The sequence below is a fragment of the Heptranchias perlo genome, chromosome X, assembly GCF_035084215.1.
Source record: "Heptranchias perlo isolate sHepPer1 chromosome X, sHepPer1.hap1, whole genome shotgun sequence".
Taxonomy (NCBI): domain Eukaryota; kingdom Metazoa; phylum Chordata; class Chondrichthyes; order Hexanchiformes; family Hexanchidae; genus Heptranchias; species Heptranchias perlo.
Genome location: NC_090370.1, coordinates 9,378,738 through 9,397,848, shown reverse-complemented (window position 1 = coordinate 9,397,848; position 19,111 = coordinate 9,378,738). Strand labels below are relative to the sequence as shown.

The 19,111-nt window shown below is 41.8% G+C and overlaps 1 protein-coding gene across 1 annotated transcript in view; it reads left to right on the top strand.

The window, feature by feature from the left end:
* LOC137307256 (sodium channel protein type 8 subunit alpha-like) overlaps positions 1–11,543 on the top strand; it is a 241,388-nt gene extending 229,845 nt beyond the window's left edge. Inside the window, exons 23-26 of the mRNA XM_067976688.1 lie at positions 5,262–5,399; positions 6,700–6,804; positions 7,729–7,999; positions 10,384–11,543. Of these exons, the coding sequence (XP_067832789.1) occupies positions 5,262–5,399; positions 6,700–6,804; positions 7,729–7,999; positions 10,384–11,543 (1,674 nt within the window). The remainder of the gene's footprint in view (positions 1–5,261; positions 5,400–6,699; positions 6,805–7,728; positions 8,000–10,383) is intronic.
* Positions 11,544–19,111: the final 7,568 nt, after the last annotated feature.

Genomic DNA, 19,111 nt, shown 5'->3' with positions numbered 1-19,111 from the left:
TGACCACTAATGTGTCTGAGTGTAGAATAGTGGACATCGATGAATATCTATAGTCGGGGATAGATCCAGAGACCCGATTGGTATGTTGCTTCCCAGGTGTCAGGTTTCAGGACATCACGGAGCGAATACGAAAGGTTCTTGAATGGGCGGGCGAGCAGCCAGAGGTCATGATTCATATGAGAACCAATGACATAGATAGGAGTAGGTGCGCAGGGATGAGAAATGAATTGACCACAGTAAACGGAGTTGTTAATGGATAAACCTACACGTACAGTGGGAAGTGGGACGTATTCAAAGATGTATTTGGTACAATACAAAACCAGTACATACCACTAAAAAGCAGAAGCTTCATTTGTGTAGTTAAGCAACCATGGTCAACCAATGAGGTAAGAGTTCAATGTGGACAAATGTGAGGTTGTCCACTTCGGATCCGAGAAAGATAAATCAGAATATTTCCTTAATGAGAGACCAGGAACTGTGGAGGAGCAGAGAGATTTAGGGTCCATGTTCACAAGTCACTAAAAGCAGTGCACAGGTACAAACAGTAATCAAAAAGTCTAATGGAATGTTGGCCTTTATCTCGGGGGCTGGAATACAAAGGGGAGGAAGTTTTGCTTCAGTTGTAGGAGCTCTGGTCAGAGCCCATCTGGAGAATTGCGTTCAGTTCTGGGCACCAAACCTCAGGACAGATTCACCAGAATGATACCGGGGCTAAAAATGTTAAATTGAGATCAAGTTGCATAAACTTGGGTTGTATTTCCTTGAGTTTAGAAGATTGATCTAATCGAGATATTTAAAATGTTAAAAGGATTTGATAGGGTAGTTACAGAGAAACTATTTCCTCTGATGGGGAAGTCCAGAACAAGGGGCAAAATCTTAAAATTAGAACTTGGTCTTTTAGGAAGCATTTTTTCACATAAAGGGTAGTGGAAATCTGGAACTCTCTCCCCAAAAATGCTGTGGATGTTGAGTCAATTTTTAACACTGAGATTGATAAATTTTTGTTGGGAATCAAGAGATGTAAAACAAAGGTGGGTAAATGGAGTTGAGGTACAGATCAGCCATGATCTGATTGAATAGTGGAACAGGCTCGAGGGGCTGAATTTTTTTTATTCGTTCATGGGATGTGGGCGTCGCTGGCGAGGCCGGCATTTATTGCCCATCCCTAATTGCCCTTGAGAAGGTGGTGGTGAGCCGCCTTCTTGAACCGCTGCAGTCCATGTGATGAAGGTTCTCCCACAGTGCTGTTAGGAAGGGAGTTCCAGGATTTTGATCCAGCGACGATGAAGGAACAGCGATATATTTCCAAGTCGGGATGGTGTGTGACTTGGAGGGGAACGTGCAGGTGGTGTTGTTCCCATGTGCCTGCTGCTCTTGTCCTTCTAGGTGGTAGAGGTCGCAGGTTTGGGAGGTGCTGTCGAAGAAGCCTTGGCGAGTTGCTGCAGTGCATCCTGTGGATGGTACATACTGCAGCCACAGTGCGTCGGTGGTGAAGGGAGTGAATGTTTAGGGTGGTGGATGGGGTGCCAATCAAGCGGGCTGCTTTGTCCTGGATGGTGTCGAGCTTCTTGAGTGTTGTTGGAGCTTCACTCAGCCAGGCAAGTGGAGAGTATTCCATCACACTCCTGACTTGTGCCTTGTAGATGTTGGAAAGGCTTTGGGGAGTCAGGAGGTGAGTCACTCGCCGCAGAATACCTCACTCCTGTTCCTGCCTCTCTATGTTCCTAAGTTTGTGAACCTTGCTTCAGTGATGGAATTGTTCTCAGTGAATCACTGCAGATGCCACTGGTATTAAAACACATTCTATCCCAGACAACCTTTCATCCATAACTGCATAGATCTGGGTGGTGAACTCCTCTACAATCGTCCCCAGAGCTTGCAGCATGTGTTCCACATGGACATATGACTTGTGCAGACTGCAATCTCCGTTTGTAAGCAGGCCCTGTGAGGTTTGAACCCTCAGGTGCTAAAGCAGGGCCAGTAACCATGCCAGACCTCCACTGAGCTGGGAGCTGACCTTCTGTAGATAATATTTACTTGACTTAACCCACCCACTGTGACTTGTCCTGTGCTTCCCCCTTCAGACTGCTAACTAGATTCTCTGGGGTGTATGTACCTGTGCTGGTGTTTGGATGAAGTGGTGCTCAGAGGTGCGGACTTGCCCTGAGGCACAGGCTGCTTCCGCACTCTGTTGTTCCATTTCTGTGGAAAGAAAAGAGGGAAAAGTGTTGGGACTTTTGCTTAATTAACTAAATTTCAGCAGCAGTATCATTGGATGCCATTTTCTATGATGTTACTCAAGTTGAGTGTATGCCTGAATGAATATTATTCAGTGGGACAAAATTACACTATCGGAACATTGTGATATGAGCCATACATTCAGGGGCATTCCCTAACTTCGCTGTCTTTCATGCTTTCTCTGCCAATAATTTCTAATGTGGCCTCCTTGGAAATATCAAGTGCTCTGTCCTCCCTCGTACCAGGCCAGCGCACATTAATTAATGGTGATTACATGCTACCTTGTTCTGCAAGTAGAAGAACAGTATTCATACATTGAGAATATAAAGAGCACTGAAAATGTAACAAAGCAATGTAATCCTGGTGACATACTGGATGTCTAAAGGAAATTGGCAGTACCTTGCTTGGTTCATTTACAAGCCTTGATTGTATGTACTGGTTATCTCTCCAGTAACCTTCACGATTGCATCTTTGTTGTGCTAATTCATCACATTCAAATCAATGATTCAATCGTCTCTTCGTTATCTCATGGCACCACTTGACTTGTTAAGTTCCTCTTAATGTATATTTTCAGGGACAAGCAGTTTAAGGAGATGAGCTTGTTAGAATTGACTTACTTTCATTTCCATCTATGACAGATGCATGTCATTGCACATTAATATTAATTGCTTAACTTTGTGGATTTCTTCAGGTCTGACATCTTTTGGACATCCTTCCAGGTCCGGCAAATTTGTAACACAGCGTTCACTCTCTCCGATATTTCCTGTCGTGCCTGGTGAACCAGCCACTCCTGGGGGCAGGAACACCCCTCCGTCCTGACACTCTCTCAGTCCTCCCACCCGATCCTCAAGTGTTTGGTCATCAAAATGACATTGTCTTTGTCTCCTGCACTATGTTTCCGCTTCCAAATTGCTCTCCAAACAGCTGTATTCTGCTGACAGGTTTAAGTGGTTAGTCTGTGCTGCAAGCAGGTGCTGGACAGCATTACTGCAAAAGACAGAGCTTCTGTTCCCCTCCCCCAGGCATGTTTATCAAAGTGAGGGAAGTCAGTGCTGGGAAATGGGACACTTTTCCTCGGAGAGGTGCAGCATGGATTAGATCAGAGTAAAATGCCCTCTTGCCTGCCCAATGGGGCAACCATATCCCTACTTCAGAAGAGTGCCTCTACTTCACCAGCCCATGCCCAGGCTCCTCCTGACTCCAACGAAATGAAACTATTAAAATGTTTTCCGACTGTTTATTGAGCAGATTCCAGCGGTCCCTTTAAGAACCGCTGGTTAGACTGCACAAGACCAGGAACAGCATGCGTGGCATAAGCTCTGCCCATTTGCAGACCAATTTCAATTAGGGTCTTACAATCTGCGTTAAGACCCCAATACGAATTTGCAAGGCGCCCAACGCCTGTTTCAGGTGGGCGACCCCCGCCCCCCAACCCAAGAAGTCGCTAGCTTCCAATTCGGCAGCTGGCACACTTTCGGGAAAGATCAGGAGCAGGAGATCATGACCCGAAATTGGTCTCCCCAACATTGATGTTGAATTTCTCCTAAATAGTTTCTTGCATCACAAGTCTGTTCCTCACTCCAGTGCTAATTTCACAACAGTTCCCAGAAATTCTGAAACTCGTTCCTCTTTGTTTCTCACTCAGCCCAGCAATGTCCAAGTCTGGTGTTTATATATATATATATATATATATATTATATATCCTATTTCCCTTTGATTTGTCCAAAGATCACAACGAATTCGATGTAGACAGAAAAGTGCAAATGTCTTGCAATATGTTGTTTGCTCATCTGCCTCTCTGACAATGTGGGTTTCAAAGTGAATTGAGCACAGGATAGGTATTAAAAACAGAAAATGCTGGAAATACTCAGCAGGTCAGGCAGCATCTGTGGAGAAAGAAACAGTTAACGTTTCAGGTCGATGACCCTTTGTCAGAACTGGAAGAAGTTGAAAATTTAACAGTTTTTAAGCAAGTTCAGAGCCTGGGAATGGAGGGAAGGAAGGGGAGGGGAGGGAAGAACAAAAGGGAAGGTCTGTGATAGGGTGGAGGGCAGGAGTGATTAAATGACAAAAGGGAGGATGGTGCAAGGCAAGGAGGGTGGGAATGGGACACGTAAAGAAACAAAAGATGGGTCTAGAGGAGCTGTGAATGGCAACATCAGAACCATTCAGACCTGCTGTCTGAAAAAAATGGGACCAGTGGTTATGATCTGAAGTTATTGAAATCAATGTTGAGTCTGGAAGGTTGTAAAGTGCCTAATCGAAAGATGAGGTGCTGTTCCTCGAGCTTATGTTGACTTCATTGGAACAGTGTAAGAGGCCGAGCACGGAGGGGTCAGAGTGGGAGCGGGAAGGGGAATTAAAATGGCAAGTGACCGGCAGGTCAGGGTCGCGCTTGCGGACAGAACGGAGGTGTTCAGCAAAGCGATCACCCAGTCTGCGTTTGGTCTCCCCATTGTAGAGGAGAGCGCATTGTGAGCAGCGAATACAGTGTACTGAATTGAAAGAAGTACAAGTAAACCACTGTTTCGCCTGGAAGGAGTGTTTGGGGCCCTGGACGGTTGAAAGGGAGGAGGTGAAATGGCAGGTGTTGCATCTCCTGCACTCGCAAGGGAACGTATTGTTCAGATCTCAGAAATGCGTCTCTCCTGACTCAATTAACATATTAAACTAGTCTGAAGGTAAGAACAAAGAATATTTGCAGCAGTCCAGATAGGCTGGCATCTGTCAGCCATCATAAGGCTTCTAGACACCAGACAAACCCTGCTTTGGCTTTTAAGTTCAATGGAGTAAGTGAAATATGTGCATTACGAGGCTAATTCTTGTCCAATCTAAATGTACACTGCGACAAGACCACTGCCACAGCCTCACTATCTCCTCTGACCTCCCACATCTCCTCCATTGTTAAAGCCGCCTCCGTGAAGTTTGGAGGGGTAAAAACTTTTATCGCCACTCACCAACTAATTACCGGCATCAATACTATTGTGCTGTAGAATATTAATCATAATTTCTTATCATTCTAGGTTGGAGAACAACCAGACTATGAGAAAAGCCTCTACATGTATATATATTTTGTAATCTTCATCATCTTTGGATCTTTCTTCACGTTAAACCTGTTCATTGGTGTCATCATTGACAATTTCAATCAACAAAAGAAAAAGATAAGTTTACTTCTCTTTGTATAAGAAAATTTAAGTTCTGATAATGGTTTCTCACTATCTTGTAGCAAACTCTTTGAGACTCGTCATCCATTTGGACTCCAATGTCAAATATCAGAAGTTCAATATTATTTTCAATGTGAAGAAACATTTAATCAAGTAATTATGTCCCTCCTTCAATGTCTTCAGCATTCTTTCTAATTATGATATGATTATAATATTTAATAGATGTATACACTAGTGATATCAGATGGCAAAATATCACTGCACTGACCGTGACTATTTTTTCCCTGTTATCACCAAATTATTTCCCCACTCCTCTTATTAAGTTACTGACTTCCTGCTGGGTTTTAGCTCCAAAGGGACTGCTCTTCCTCTGAATCTTGCCCAAATGGATATTATTTATGTGTGAGTCCTTACTGTGAGATTCGACCACAGGGGGTATCACTTACTCCATGAGCGTGATCCTTTCCTCATTCAACAACTGTTACCCCATGCCCTTGAATGAAGTTAACAAAGGGCAGCATCTAGATGAAGAGGAGGGGGCCAAGGATAGATCCTTGGAGGACTCCAGAGGTAACAGTGTGGGGGTGGGAAGAGAATCTAGTGCTGGACATACTCTGGCTATGATAGGATAAGTAAGAGTGGAACCAAGATAGGGCAGCCCCATTGAGCTGGACAACAAAGAAGAGGTATTGAAGGAGGATGGTGAGGTCGACCGTATCAAAGGCTGCAGACCGATCGAGAAGGCATAGTGCACCATGGTCACAGTTACAGGGAGTGTCCTTTGTGCTTTGATTAGGGCCATTTCAGTGCTGTGGCAGCGACGGAAACCTGATTGAAGAGATTCAAATTGGAGTAGGTAAGATGGGGACGGATTCAGAGGTGACAATACATTTAAGGATTTTGGAGAGGAAACAGAAGTTGGAGATGGGGGTGGTAGTTTGCAAGGATGGAGGGGCAATGGGTGATTTTCTAAAAAAAAAGGTAGGCAGGGTTTTCAAAGGTAGGGGGACAGTACCTGAGGAGAGGGAACCGTTTACAACGTCAGCTAGCATGGTGGCCAGGAAGGGAAGTTGGGTGGTCAGCAGTCGAATGGTCCTGTCACCATTTACTGTCAAAGCTCTCAGCTGAACAATACCCACTTGGATGAGAGACTGACTATCAGCTGTGCAACTGCACCCCAGCAAAGAGTCACGGACTTAATGAGGGGAGGGAAGAAAAAAATGAAAATATGTACACATTAGAAGAAAACTTACATTAATTCCTAAGGTTGTAACCAGTTTCTCTTTGTTCTCTTTACTTTGGAGGTCAGGATATCTTCATGACTGAAGAACAAAAGAAATATTACAATGCAATGAAAAAACTGGGGTCCAAGAAGCCCCAGAAACCCATTCCAAGGCCATTGGTAAGCGATGCACAAGAACTAAGAGTGCAGCAAATCATTTAGACTACAGATGGAATCAGTAAGAAATGCACTGGAGTTTTTTTTTGACGAAAACAAAATCAGTTTTAATTTTGTAACATGGTAGATTGTACAAACACCAGCAGGGATTAGACAATGTGAATGTGGATGTGAAATCTAAAGTGTATGTTTTCAACTCATTTAGCAATTAGTTACCAGCTGTTTCCGTAACAGTGACCAGTGAAAACAACTTAAGGCCTCTGACAATTGCCATGGATTTCTTGGCTATGCAACCTGTAAACATTAATAATCCAGGTGAAGTAGAAAAATGCCTGTAACCTTAATGATGAACGTTGTGTGGAATTTTAGCATTGAGACACTCTTGTTCTAACTCTCTGGTCTTTCAATCACTGAAGAGAAGTAGTCTTTCAGCTGTATTTCCAATATCCCTCCGAGTTGGCTCAGTCACTGCTCCTTCAACTCTCAAATGGTTGGTTCTATATACGCATTAGTACAGCTCATCACGTACACCAGATGGTTCTGTTTTAGGAATCTAGATCTAAACTTGCTTCAGCAAGGTAATTCACTTTATTACAAAGCTGGACAAGTGCATTCTATTATGAGGTATTTTGCTGAGTCCCATTTTCTTTCTATGCCCAGCTCCTAGGTGATGTTGGGGTAATGTGTATATAACACAGCAGAATCGAGGGGCTGAATGGCCCACTCCTGCTCTTAACTCGTATGTTCGTAGCCTGAGTATTAGTCCTTTTCCCTTTGTATGAAGAAGGTGTGAACCAGATTTTCATATTCTTAATACATCAAAGACATTGTTTCCTCGGCCGCAGGGTGTTATACTTCAAACAAGCAGGATGCAATATGCTCTTTTCATCAGATGCTATAGTTTTACCTGTGTTTTGTTTGTTACAGAACAAAATCCAGGGTGGAGTCTATGACTTTGTCACTCAACAGGTTTTTGACATCATCATCATGATCCTCATCTGCCTCAACATGGTAACAATGATGGTGGAAACAGATGATCAAAGCAAAGAGAGTGAACTCATTCTGTACTGGATCAACTTCCTCTTCATCATTTTCTTCACAAGTGAATGCGTGCTCAAACTCTTTGCACTGAGACATTATTATTTCACAATTGGGTGGAATATATTTGACTTTGTGGTTGTGATCCTTTCCGTTGTGGGTGAGTAATAATATTTAAAGGACATTGTTCTCAAGTTTAAAAAAATGAAGAGCCCATGTTTGTCAAACAGTGCATTCATAGTATACTCAACAGTAATGTAAAGGCTAAAGCACTTGCTTTACACCAATGATCTACTGATTAGATGGGCAACTATGTTTGGCAAGGGAGAAGGTGAATTGCAGAATCAAAGAGTAGCAAACATTTACAATACTCAGCACTCCAGTCATTGGAATCTGGTAACGTGTCAAACTTTGCAACAATAGGGTTCTGTGGTAGGTTTTCACAATGTTCTTTCACCTTTGATCTCTAGGTCTGAATCCAAGCCAGATTTATAAATGGAAGTCTCCGACTTGAAATGTGTTTGAGCAATATCAACTCAGATAATCCAACATTAAATTGGCAATGTCTCAGAGAGGCCATAAGGATAGCTGATGTAGGAAATGGGGGAAAAGAATCATAATGCTGCAGTATAGTGTTTGTCTGAGGCTGGGGTTAAGATGGATTGTTGGGCCAGAGTCGAAGAAGCCTTATACTGAACTTAACCCATGCTGTACATTATCTGGGAGTGCTTGATGCTGACATTGAGAGTCAAAAGCATTTAATTTCCTTTTACTGTCATGCCTCACCTTGGTAAATACAAAAAAAAATACCAACAGTATATAAACTTTTAAGAAGTGAAACTTTGGGGGCAATTTTAAAGTAACCCTTCCATCGGGAAACTGATGGGATCGGGTGCAACACTGGTTTTACATCCTGCCCGGTTTCACACTCCATTGAAGTCAGTGCAGAGTAATATCGGGCGGGGGGTAAAATGGGCATTCCAGCCGATCCCCTAGGTTTAGGTTAAAATAAACCCCTTTGTGTCTGAGACGACCATTGTGTCTTCTATTGGTGCTTGTCTGTGATTTTAGTGTTCCAGGTGGAATGTGAAATTGAAAGAACAATGTGCAGAACAGCTGCTTATTGGCATCACTTTAGCAATCACAGGGAGATTTATCCCAACCCAGAAACCATACTTCCTGTTGTCGGTACAGAATGGGATTTTTTTTTTGACTGCTGCTGTCTTTGGATTATTCGATCTTACTTTCCCAGCTTAAAGACAACGGCATGGAGGTTCAGCAACAGCAAAAAGGGTCTAAACTAGGCTCAGATATCTCCTTTCTTCTTCATCCTTCCTTTGACCTCCAAAAAAAATGAGTGAGGGACTTCTGCACCCCGATCACAATTTTCTTCCCTCCTCTCATAAAGGAAGTGACTCATGCTGGGCGACAATTCCACAGGTGTTGGTTGGATTTGTGGTACTTTGCCCAAGTGGCCATTCTTCATACGTGAGCCTAGACAGTGAGTATTGGCAGGCTATTCAATTGTGGGCGAAGAGGGGGCAGGGGGGCATCAAAGGCAAACCTAACCCCCATCTCACTCGATATCCATGCATGCATTTTCCAGTAGGAATCACTGGGCAACAATCAGGAGCTGGAACTCTGACTTTATTTTTCCCTCCCTAGCCCAAGGATGGCAAGGCCTTAATGCCAGTCAGCACAGACCAGTCATTGATCCTGGGGCCTTCCTAGTCTGTACAGTTCAGTATCTTACAGCAATGCTTTTCATTAATGTGCAAAAAAATAACTGCATACCATCGGAACCTTGAGTTTGTGTTCCAGGATATAACACATTCCAAATCATTTACATACTGGAAAATTACACAGATGCTGCCCAGCGTATGCAGGATATGGAACGAATGAAAAACTATGCTGAACAAATATAGAAAGAAAACATTTTAGACTTTTATTAAGCCTTGGGGATTAGGCTGTATTCCCTGGTTGTCTAGTGGTTAGGATTCAGCGCTTTCACTGCTGTAGCCTGAGTTCGATTCCCGGTCAGGGAATATGACTTAGGCAAGATGGGCCAAATGGCCTCCTTCTGTGCTGTAAGGTTCTATGATTTATATTGTCAATCAGAAAATATTAGCGCAAAGATAACTTTATGCCACCTGAGACTGCCCCACATTTTCACGCAAAAATCTCCTTCACACCAGAGATGGCTGCTTCTTTGGGCTAAACACTGACTGAACATTATAATTGTTTGACTGTATATTAACCACCAGCAGTAGCGCAATACTCCCTACCAAAGGCACCTCCAAACCTGTAACATTTATTGAGGTTTACAGTTCTTTCTGTGCAGTTAATAAAAGATGACATTTCATCATTAAGTTAATGGTATGAAGTGAGGAAATTAATAAACAGTAGATAACTGTTTTGCAAGGTATTTCTGCACGGCCTGATCTTATCATTTCCTTAGTTATTTACAGTACCATGTTTCATCTGAGGCAGATAAGTTGCTTTAAAACAGAAACATTAACAACAAAATCTCTTCTATTTCCTTAGGAATGTTCCTGGCTGATCTAATTGAGAAATACTTTGTATCACCGACCCTTTTCAGGGTAATTCGATTGGCTCGAATTGGTCGTATTTTGCGTCTGATCAAAGGAGCCAAGGGAATCCGAACGCTATTGTTTGCCTTAATGATGTCTTTGCCTGCCTTGTTCAACATTGGGCTTCTGTTGTTCCTGGTCATGTTCATCTTTTCCATATTTGGAATGTCTAATTTTGCATACGTCAAGAAAGAAGCTGGTATCGATGATATGTTTAACTTTGAAACATTTGGCAACAGCATGATCTGCTTGTTCCAGGTCACTACATCTGCCGGTTGGGATGGTTTACTCTTGCCAATCTTAAACAGACCACCAGATTGTGACCTTGAAAAGGAGAACCCAGGCACTGCTGTTAAAGGAGACTGTGGCAATCCATCTGTGGGAATATTTTTCTTTGTCAGTTATATCATCATATCATTTTTGATTGTTGTGAACATGTACATTGCCATCATTCTGGAGAACTTCAGCGTGGCTACAGAGGAGAGTGCTGAACCACTGAGTGAGGATGACTTTGAGACATTCTACGAGATCTGGGAGAAGTTTGATCCTGATGCCACACAGTTCATTGAGTATAACAAGTTGTCTGACTTTGCTGATACCTTGGAAGCACCTCTTAGAGTTCCTAAACCCAATCACATTGAACTCATTTCCATGGACCTGCCCATGGTGAGTGGAGATAGGATTCACTGTTTGGATATCTTGTTCGCATTCACCAAGCGTGTGCTCGGTGAGAGTGGAGAAATGGATGTTCTCCGGCAACAGATGGAGGAGAGATTTGTGGCGTCCAATCCCTCCAAGGTATCCTACGAGCCAATCACTACCACTCTCCGACGCAAGCACGAGGAAGTTTGTGCCATCATTATTCAGCGGGCTTATAGGGCACATTTGGCAAGGCGAGCAATCACCACCAAAGGAAGACTTCCGTATGCTAAGACAGGAGGGCATGCAAATGAGAATGGTAACACCAATCAAGAAAAAAAAGAAGGAACTCCCTCCACTGCATCACTGCCATCGTACGACAGTGTAACTAAACCTGAGAAACAAGAGAAGGATCGAAAAGGCAATGATAAAGGCAGAAACAACCAAAAAGACATCAGGGAATCTAAGTTGTGAAAAAAAATTCCATTTGCAAGCAAATGTTGTTTACAGACTTAAAAAAGTATATAGATATATATATAAATATATATATATATCAATGCAGAACAGTGACCCAATTTCTAGAACAAAAAGAACTCTCATCTAGAGATCTATACCAAACATAATCTGCTTACAATATAAAGTTGTTGCCTAGACGGCAGTGACCTTCCCCTGTCATGACACTAGGACCCTGTACAGCAAAGGGGATTCAATAAACTCCAACAGGTGGTTACTGCATCTACAGTACTTCAGCAGTCACTGCAACAAAGGACAAACAAATTGGCTGCTAGGGGGTAGTACATTGCCAAGGGGGTCAGACAGACAGATTTTATTTTCTCATTTTATTTCACTCTTTCAGACAAAACAATACCAAGGTTTGTTTGACCATGCAAAATTATGGTTGCCTCCTTCCATTATCTGTTCAGCAACTGTAACATTTAGCCCATGTCATTATTTTTAGTCATGGTTTCTTTCTTGTATCTGCATATTTTTCTACATGGGCTTCATGTTGTTTGGGGATAAGGGGAGGTAAGTGGGTTTTTTTTTTCGGACTGAGGGGGACTTGCTCAGGCCGATTCCAAAAAAATGTGCTCGTTCAATGCATAGAAATGATTTGCATGATAGCATGCTGTGATCAGAAATCATGCATGTAGAGTCATAGACCACAGACACAAGTACTTTGTCCACCCAGTGGTTTCGTCTGATGGCTGAGGCGTTCCACTGTAAAACATACACTATATTGGGGGACAGCCTAATATCATGCCCTTCACAAGTATTTACAAACTCTTTAATGAATCATTCATCCAACCTCAGTAGAAGTAAAAAAAGGGGGGTTGTGTGTATATTTAATAGCTAATGTTCTGAACATACAGCCATTGTTGCACATAAATTGCTGCTCTGTATCCTCCTTAAAGGGGAAAATTAAAATACAAGAATGGCTTGTTGTATTTAAATTTCAATGTAAACCAAAACTAGGGCTTTAAAGATCGTTCATTTGTATCTTGCAGTATTGATTAATCACCTTCATATTGCAGAGTAGACATTTTATACGGAGGTAAGGAATGCTGTGTACATGGCAATTTATCTCTGTGGTGCAATTTTTGGGTGCTGGATAATAGGGTATACGCAGCACCAAGATGTGTATTAATCGAAGTTGATACAGTTTTTGAATTTCCAATATCCTTTAAAAAGAAAATGAACATTTACACCTTCATCAGTGATGGTTTGCAGTTGGCACTTTGATGCATGTTTTTCTTGCTTCTGTAGTCACATATAATGTTTTTTCTCTAATAATCACATTTGTTTAAAAAAGAAATGAATTAAAAAAAAAGATAAATATAAATAGCACGACAAGTCACAGTGCTGAGTGCAAGTGGCAGGCCGTGCGGCCTCATTTCATCTCATTTATGGTCATCCTGCGCCAGATGACGACCGAATGAGGAGTCATGTTTTCCCCTCGTTAGCTTCCCCAATTAGAATATGATGTATAAAACAAACACAAAAAAAAGTCATACATATATGTACAGGCTATGTTGTAAGCAGCACAAACGAATGCTGAAAGGTGTGGTTGGAATTTTTAAGAGAATATTATAAATATTGTAATATATCATTTTACTTTATCGGCATGCATTTTTTGTAAATACAACAACAAAAAAAATTACAAAATTAAATCGGATGGCTTCAGGCTGATGCCATTGTCACAATTGTTATTTTGGATCCATGGACACTTTTTCATTTGTTAACATCCCAAGTCTAGAAGCAGAATGGCAAATTGTAAAGACGACAAAATTTTAAAAACCCACTGTTCTCTGGTTCTCTGTGCAATAAATCCATTGAAGACCAAATCTGTTCAGAATTAGATTTTTCGCGCTAATTTGCAGAGATCAGAAACTGGCAAACGAAAGAGCAGGCGGCAAAAGAAATAGTGCAATTAGAAAGCAGCAGCATATCGTGGATGCATTTTGTTTTCATTTTTGTTTTTGCAGCAAGATCCTTGATGTTGTCCAGCGTCAATTCCGGGGCTCATGGGCTCACAGTAATTGCCTGTCCTTTCCTAAACTGCTCTGAATGGAATCAATAGAATGGGATCATAAGAGCAAAGAACCAAGCCACATCCTGGTTTTCATTTTCTGCCACACAGATGTGAACTGTAATTTTAAAATCTTAGTAGTAAACTTGACTAGTAATGTGTTAGTGAAATGCATGGTGGATGATGCTATTACCCAAACAATGATGGTTAAAGCTACATTATTAATACAAGTCTAAAGAATAAATATTACACTTTTTACTCTACCAGGTTGAGGCTGTCTTGGTGTGGATTTTTGTGTTTAGTTCTTTTTTCCGGGGTCTTGTTTCGAAGGGGTACTGTTTTCAACGACACATGTTTTTTGCTCAGCGCAAACCCCCACCAAAAGGTGCCATTGCATCATGAAAATGTGAGCTGCTTTTGACCAAAATGATGCACTGCCTGTTTTTCCCCTTCCTGCAATGAAGACAGTGCCCCTTCACAGCTCCAGACCCCACTGTGCACCACTGATCACAATTAGTACAGTAGAGCCTTAAGGTTTGATGTGCCCCTTTCAATGCCGAAAGCATTAAAGAAAGGGGAGGTGACTGTTATTTTTATCCTGTCTGTCTTGGGGGCACCGTAGCCATTGTGAAACTACTGACACTATCTTAGATGGAGAAAACAAAGTATTTGTTTTATTGGATCCATCTTCATAAATGTACATGAGATTGTAGTTAAGCCTAAAGAAGAATTCTGGCTGAGAAGCATTGTCTTTTTCAAAAACCAAACAGAAAGTCCTGAATGCTACAGTGGGTTAATGTACTGCTGTGCCTGGATTTAAATCCAGTCTGGATCGATGAGATGAAAGTCTCCTCTCTCTGCTGGTTATGTGTCCTGAGTGAATTGAGTTTGGGGTAGTTTCCTGGTTGTTATGATCCCATAACACAAAACTGACCATCATTCAGGTTAATTGCTAATCTCAGTCAGAGAGAGCATATGATTTGCTAAGTGGAAAAATTCACACTGGTGAAATAGAAGGTGCTCTTCTGAACTTGAGGGTAGGGCCCATTATTGGGACAGAGCAAAGGGAGCTTTGCTCTGCGTCTGGCTGTGCTATAACTGGTCTTGATGCTGACACCGAGTGACAAAAGTGGAAAACTCTTCCACTCCTCGCTACTGGCATCCTTTGAGCACAAAATTTATGGGGGGTGATTTTAAACCCCAAGAACGGGTGGGTTGGGGGTGGGTGGGAGTTGAAAATAGTTGGTTTTTGGGTCGCAACCACAACCCAGCTTTATTTCTGGGTTTAACGTCAGTGTGGAAAAGTACAGGCTTCCCACTGGGAATACCAAGTCTGAAAATTTTGTGGTTGCAACCCAAAAAAACAACTATTTTCAACTCCCACCTGCCCCTAACCCACCTGTTCTTGGGATTTAAAATCACCCCCATTGTTCCTCCACCCCCTCCTCCACTCCCAAAAAAGGTGAGTTTTGCGAAGCTCCGCACTTCTAATTGTTCTGTGCCAAAAATGCTGCTGTGAAAACAAAGGTCTTATAGTCAGCAATATAAAATAAACTTTAAAAAAATAAATATACAAATGGTGATTCAACAATTCCCACTGCCAGCAGGGAGCTGCACTTGCAGGGGATTATGGGTTAGAGATAGGCCGATAATATTGTAGCCTCAAATTACCCTGCAAGCATAACTCCGAACTGGGAGAGTGCAATTGCGGAATCACCCCTACAGACCCATAACTTAACGGCAATAATGAACTCAAAGCGTACATTGATCTATTTTATTTTCACACATTCAGCTCTGCTTCATGTTAATATGATCATTGGTGTGTTAAACACCATAACTGATACCTTCTGTGTCAACTTGGCTCAGTTGGTAAGATTCATGTCTCTGAGTCAGAAGGTTAAAGCCCCTCATTCCAGGACTTGGGCTGAAAACCTAAGCTGACACTCGAGTGTAGTACTGAGAGTGCGCTGCATTATCGGAGATGCCAACTATTGGATGAGATCTAAACTGAGGACCCATATGCCTGTTTAGGTGGACGTTAAAGATCCCATGGCACAACTTGAAGAAGAGCAGGGAGTTCTCCTCGTGTCCTAGCCAACATTCCTTCCTCAACAAAGAACAGATTAATTAGTTAGTCACTGCATTGCTGCTTGTTGGATCTTGCTGTGCGCAAAATGGCGGCTGAATTTGCCTACATCGCAACAGTCACTGCAATTCAAAGTAATTCATTGTGTGTGAAGTGTTTTGAGGTGTGATAAGGCGCTATATAAATGCAAGTCTTTCTTCCCATTCATTATTGCCTAAATATATCCCATAATGTTACATTGCATTTCTCTATTTGACAGTTTCACACTGATGTTCTGAAGCACAACCAGTTTCTACACTCCTAATGTCGTCGATGATCAGACAGCATCTCTGAGTCAGAAGGTTGTGGGTTTAATCCCCATTCCAGGATTAGAGCAAGTAATCTAGGCTGCCATTACAATGCAGTACTGAGGGAGTGCTATCCCATGGTACTATTCAAAGAAGAACGGGGCCTCTCTCTCTGTCCAAGCCAACATTCCTCCTTCCACTAACAATAACAAAGGTCATTCATCTCTGCTGTTTGTGGGATAAATTGCTGTGCGCAAACCTCTGCTGCATTTGCCTACATAATAATCATTGCACTTTAATGTAATTCATTTGTATGTGAAGCACTTTGAGATGTTTCCAAGAAATGCTTTAGGTGCTTTATAAATGCGAGTCCTTCTTCTCATTCATTATTGCCTAAATATATCCCATAATGTACTGAGGGAGTGCTGCATTGTCAGGGGTGTCATTCTTCGGATGAGATGTTAAACCAAAATCCCCTCTGCTTGTTCTACTGGTTCAGGAGGACATTAAAGGTCCCATAGTATTATTCGAAGAAAAGCAGGGAATTCTCCTTCAAGTGTCTTGGCCGACTTTCTTCAATCAAGCAATAATACCTGAAACAGATTAACTGGTTATTCATCTTATTGACAGCTGTGGGATCCTACTGTGCGCAAAATGGCTGCTGCATTTGCTTACATTGCAGCCAGTAGTTCATTGCATGTGAAGCACTTTGAAAGGTTTCTGAGAGGTGTGATAAGGTGTTACTTGAATGCAAGGCTTTCTTCTTCCCATTCGTTATTGCCGAAATATATATCCCATATTATACTGAATTTCACACAGAGGTTCTGAAACACAAGCAGATGCTACACTTTTAATGTTGGTGAACAGTCAGCATCTATTTATACTGACTTTTTGATGATGTTTAACCTACTAAGGAAACTTAACAATATGCCCCATTTGTTTTCATAGAAATGCTACTGTGATACTTGGCAGCATGCTCACCTCTTGAGTCAGAAGATTGTTCGAGCCCCACTCCAGGACTTGAGCACACAATCTAGGCTAACACTCCAGTGGAGTACTGAGAGAAAATTGCATTATCAGAGGTCCCATTTTTCAGATGAAACGGAGGCCCTGACTGCCTTTTCCAATAAATTGGTCATTCATCACATTGCTGTTTGTGGGATCTTGCTGTGCGCAAAATGGCCGCTCCAATTGCCTGCATAACCACAGTCACTGCACTTCAAAGTCATTTGTTGGGCATGAAGTAGTTTGAGACATTCTGGGAAATGTGAAAAGTGCTTTGAAAAATGCAAGTCTATCTTTTCTGTCGGATTGCAAATCCTTTTAAGCATTAGATTAATTTGAGGGAGATGGTATGCAATTCTTAAAAGGACCAACTGTTGCCAGGATTTCTGATACTGAGATTTTATACCTTGATGATGGATTAATGCTACTGATGTCTCGGTTTGCTGATAAATTATGGTGCAGGATAAGAGAAAAGAGAAGCCTATTCTTCTTACTAGATGTCATTCAGTGTTGGGTTTCAATTACAATTTCCTTTTTTTTGCTCTTCACCTTTACTTTTACTTTCTTCTCTTTAATTAATTCTTCCTGTAAGCTTACCCAATGGCTCACTTGCACTGTCTGTTATGGAACTGAGCCATACAGACCAAGGGGGTTCCAGGTTCAATCAGCCTGCGGAGTTAGTTGATAGCAGCTGGATATCAGTAGTGCCTCAGTATCCTTGAGCAAGGGACAAAGGGGTGGATAGATTTTTGTTAGGCAAGGGTTATGGAACCAAGCCGGGGAGATGGAGTTAAGATACAGATCAGTCATGATCTAAATGAATGGCGGAACAGGCTCGAGGGGCTGAATGGCCTATTCCTGTTCCTATGTTCCTATGAAAAATCAGTCATGGTTCCAGCTTCTGATTGTGATCTAATGACTGCTGCTAGAACGTGCGCATTTGTGGACATTGAGTGATACCAAGATAGAGCTTATCTGTGATGCAGCTGAAATCTGGTAACCAAGTAGCCTGGTAACACTCACTAAGTTCACACATGAAGAATGGTTACTTGGATACGGTAGTGAAGGGCACCTGCCATTCTTAGAACTATACACCAGCAAGACTTGCACCTATGGGAGAGAAGAGATTTGGAGGTGGAAAAATATACTTTCTTCTCTGTTTTATTGGCTGACTTCTCTGATCTATGGATCTTTCACAATGGGATTGGAACAATCATATCAAGGATGATAAATAGGTGCGTCATCAAATTTCAGGACCAATCAATCAGTCAGTATAAGCCTCTGGAGCTAACAGTTCCTCGCAGTAGTATTTTTGCCTCTCGAGTAAAGGGAGCAGTGTGATACACAATTCTGATTTAAGACATTAAAAATAAAATCGTTTAATTAAGAAAATGGAAAGGAATAAAGTTTGTGTCTTGATCACAAGAGGATGACACTGTTCTGCAATGTTTCAAAAAAAACAATTCGCCCAGATTTTGCTGAAAAGGTAATGGCGTGTGAACGACACACACCGTTATTAATGCACAAACTGTCCAACAACTTGTGGTGAGGAAGTGATACCCCGTGACTTGCGAATCACCACAGATTGCTGGCTGATTTGCGCCGTTCCACCGTTAGCTTCGCCCTTAACCTCCCCATGCTTTTCATGTAGTTGCTGCACTTGCACATTAATTGCCCATTAAACTCACTGCAGAAAGTTAAGTCTAGTAATTAACAGCGTAAGTACCCTTTTAATGACGTGATAATTGTTAATGACTTCCAATCAATCTCTCAGGTAAAGAAAGTGAACAATTAAAAGTGTGGAGTCTCATTCCTTCAGGTAGTGAATTGTTGTTAGAGATTTTTAAAATGTAAAATTTTAAATTTTAATTTTTTTTCTCTAACTTTTCCTTTGTCTCTTTTTTCTCTCTCTTGGTCCAATCTTTCTTTCCCTCTCTTTCTGTACCTGATTTGACTCTAATTCACCCTCCTTCTCAGTCCTTCCTCTGTTTATTTCTCAATCCTTGGCTAAGGAGATAGACTGTTGGTCCCATTGTTCACTAAGGTCCTAGATGCCCCATTGCCCTCACCATGCTCGCACTTCCAGCAACTTAAGGGCAAAAAATGTTAAAATCTGAACGTGCATGAATGAGTCTAA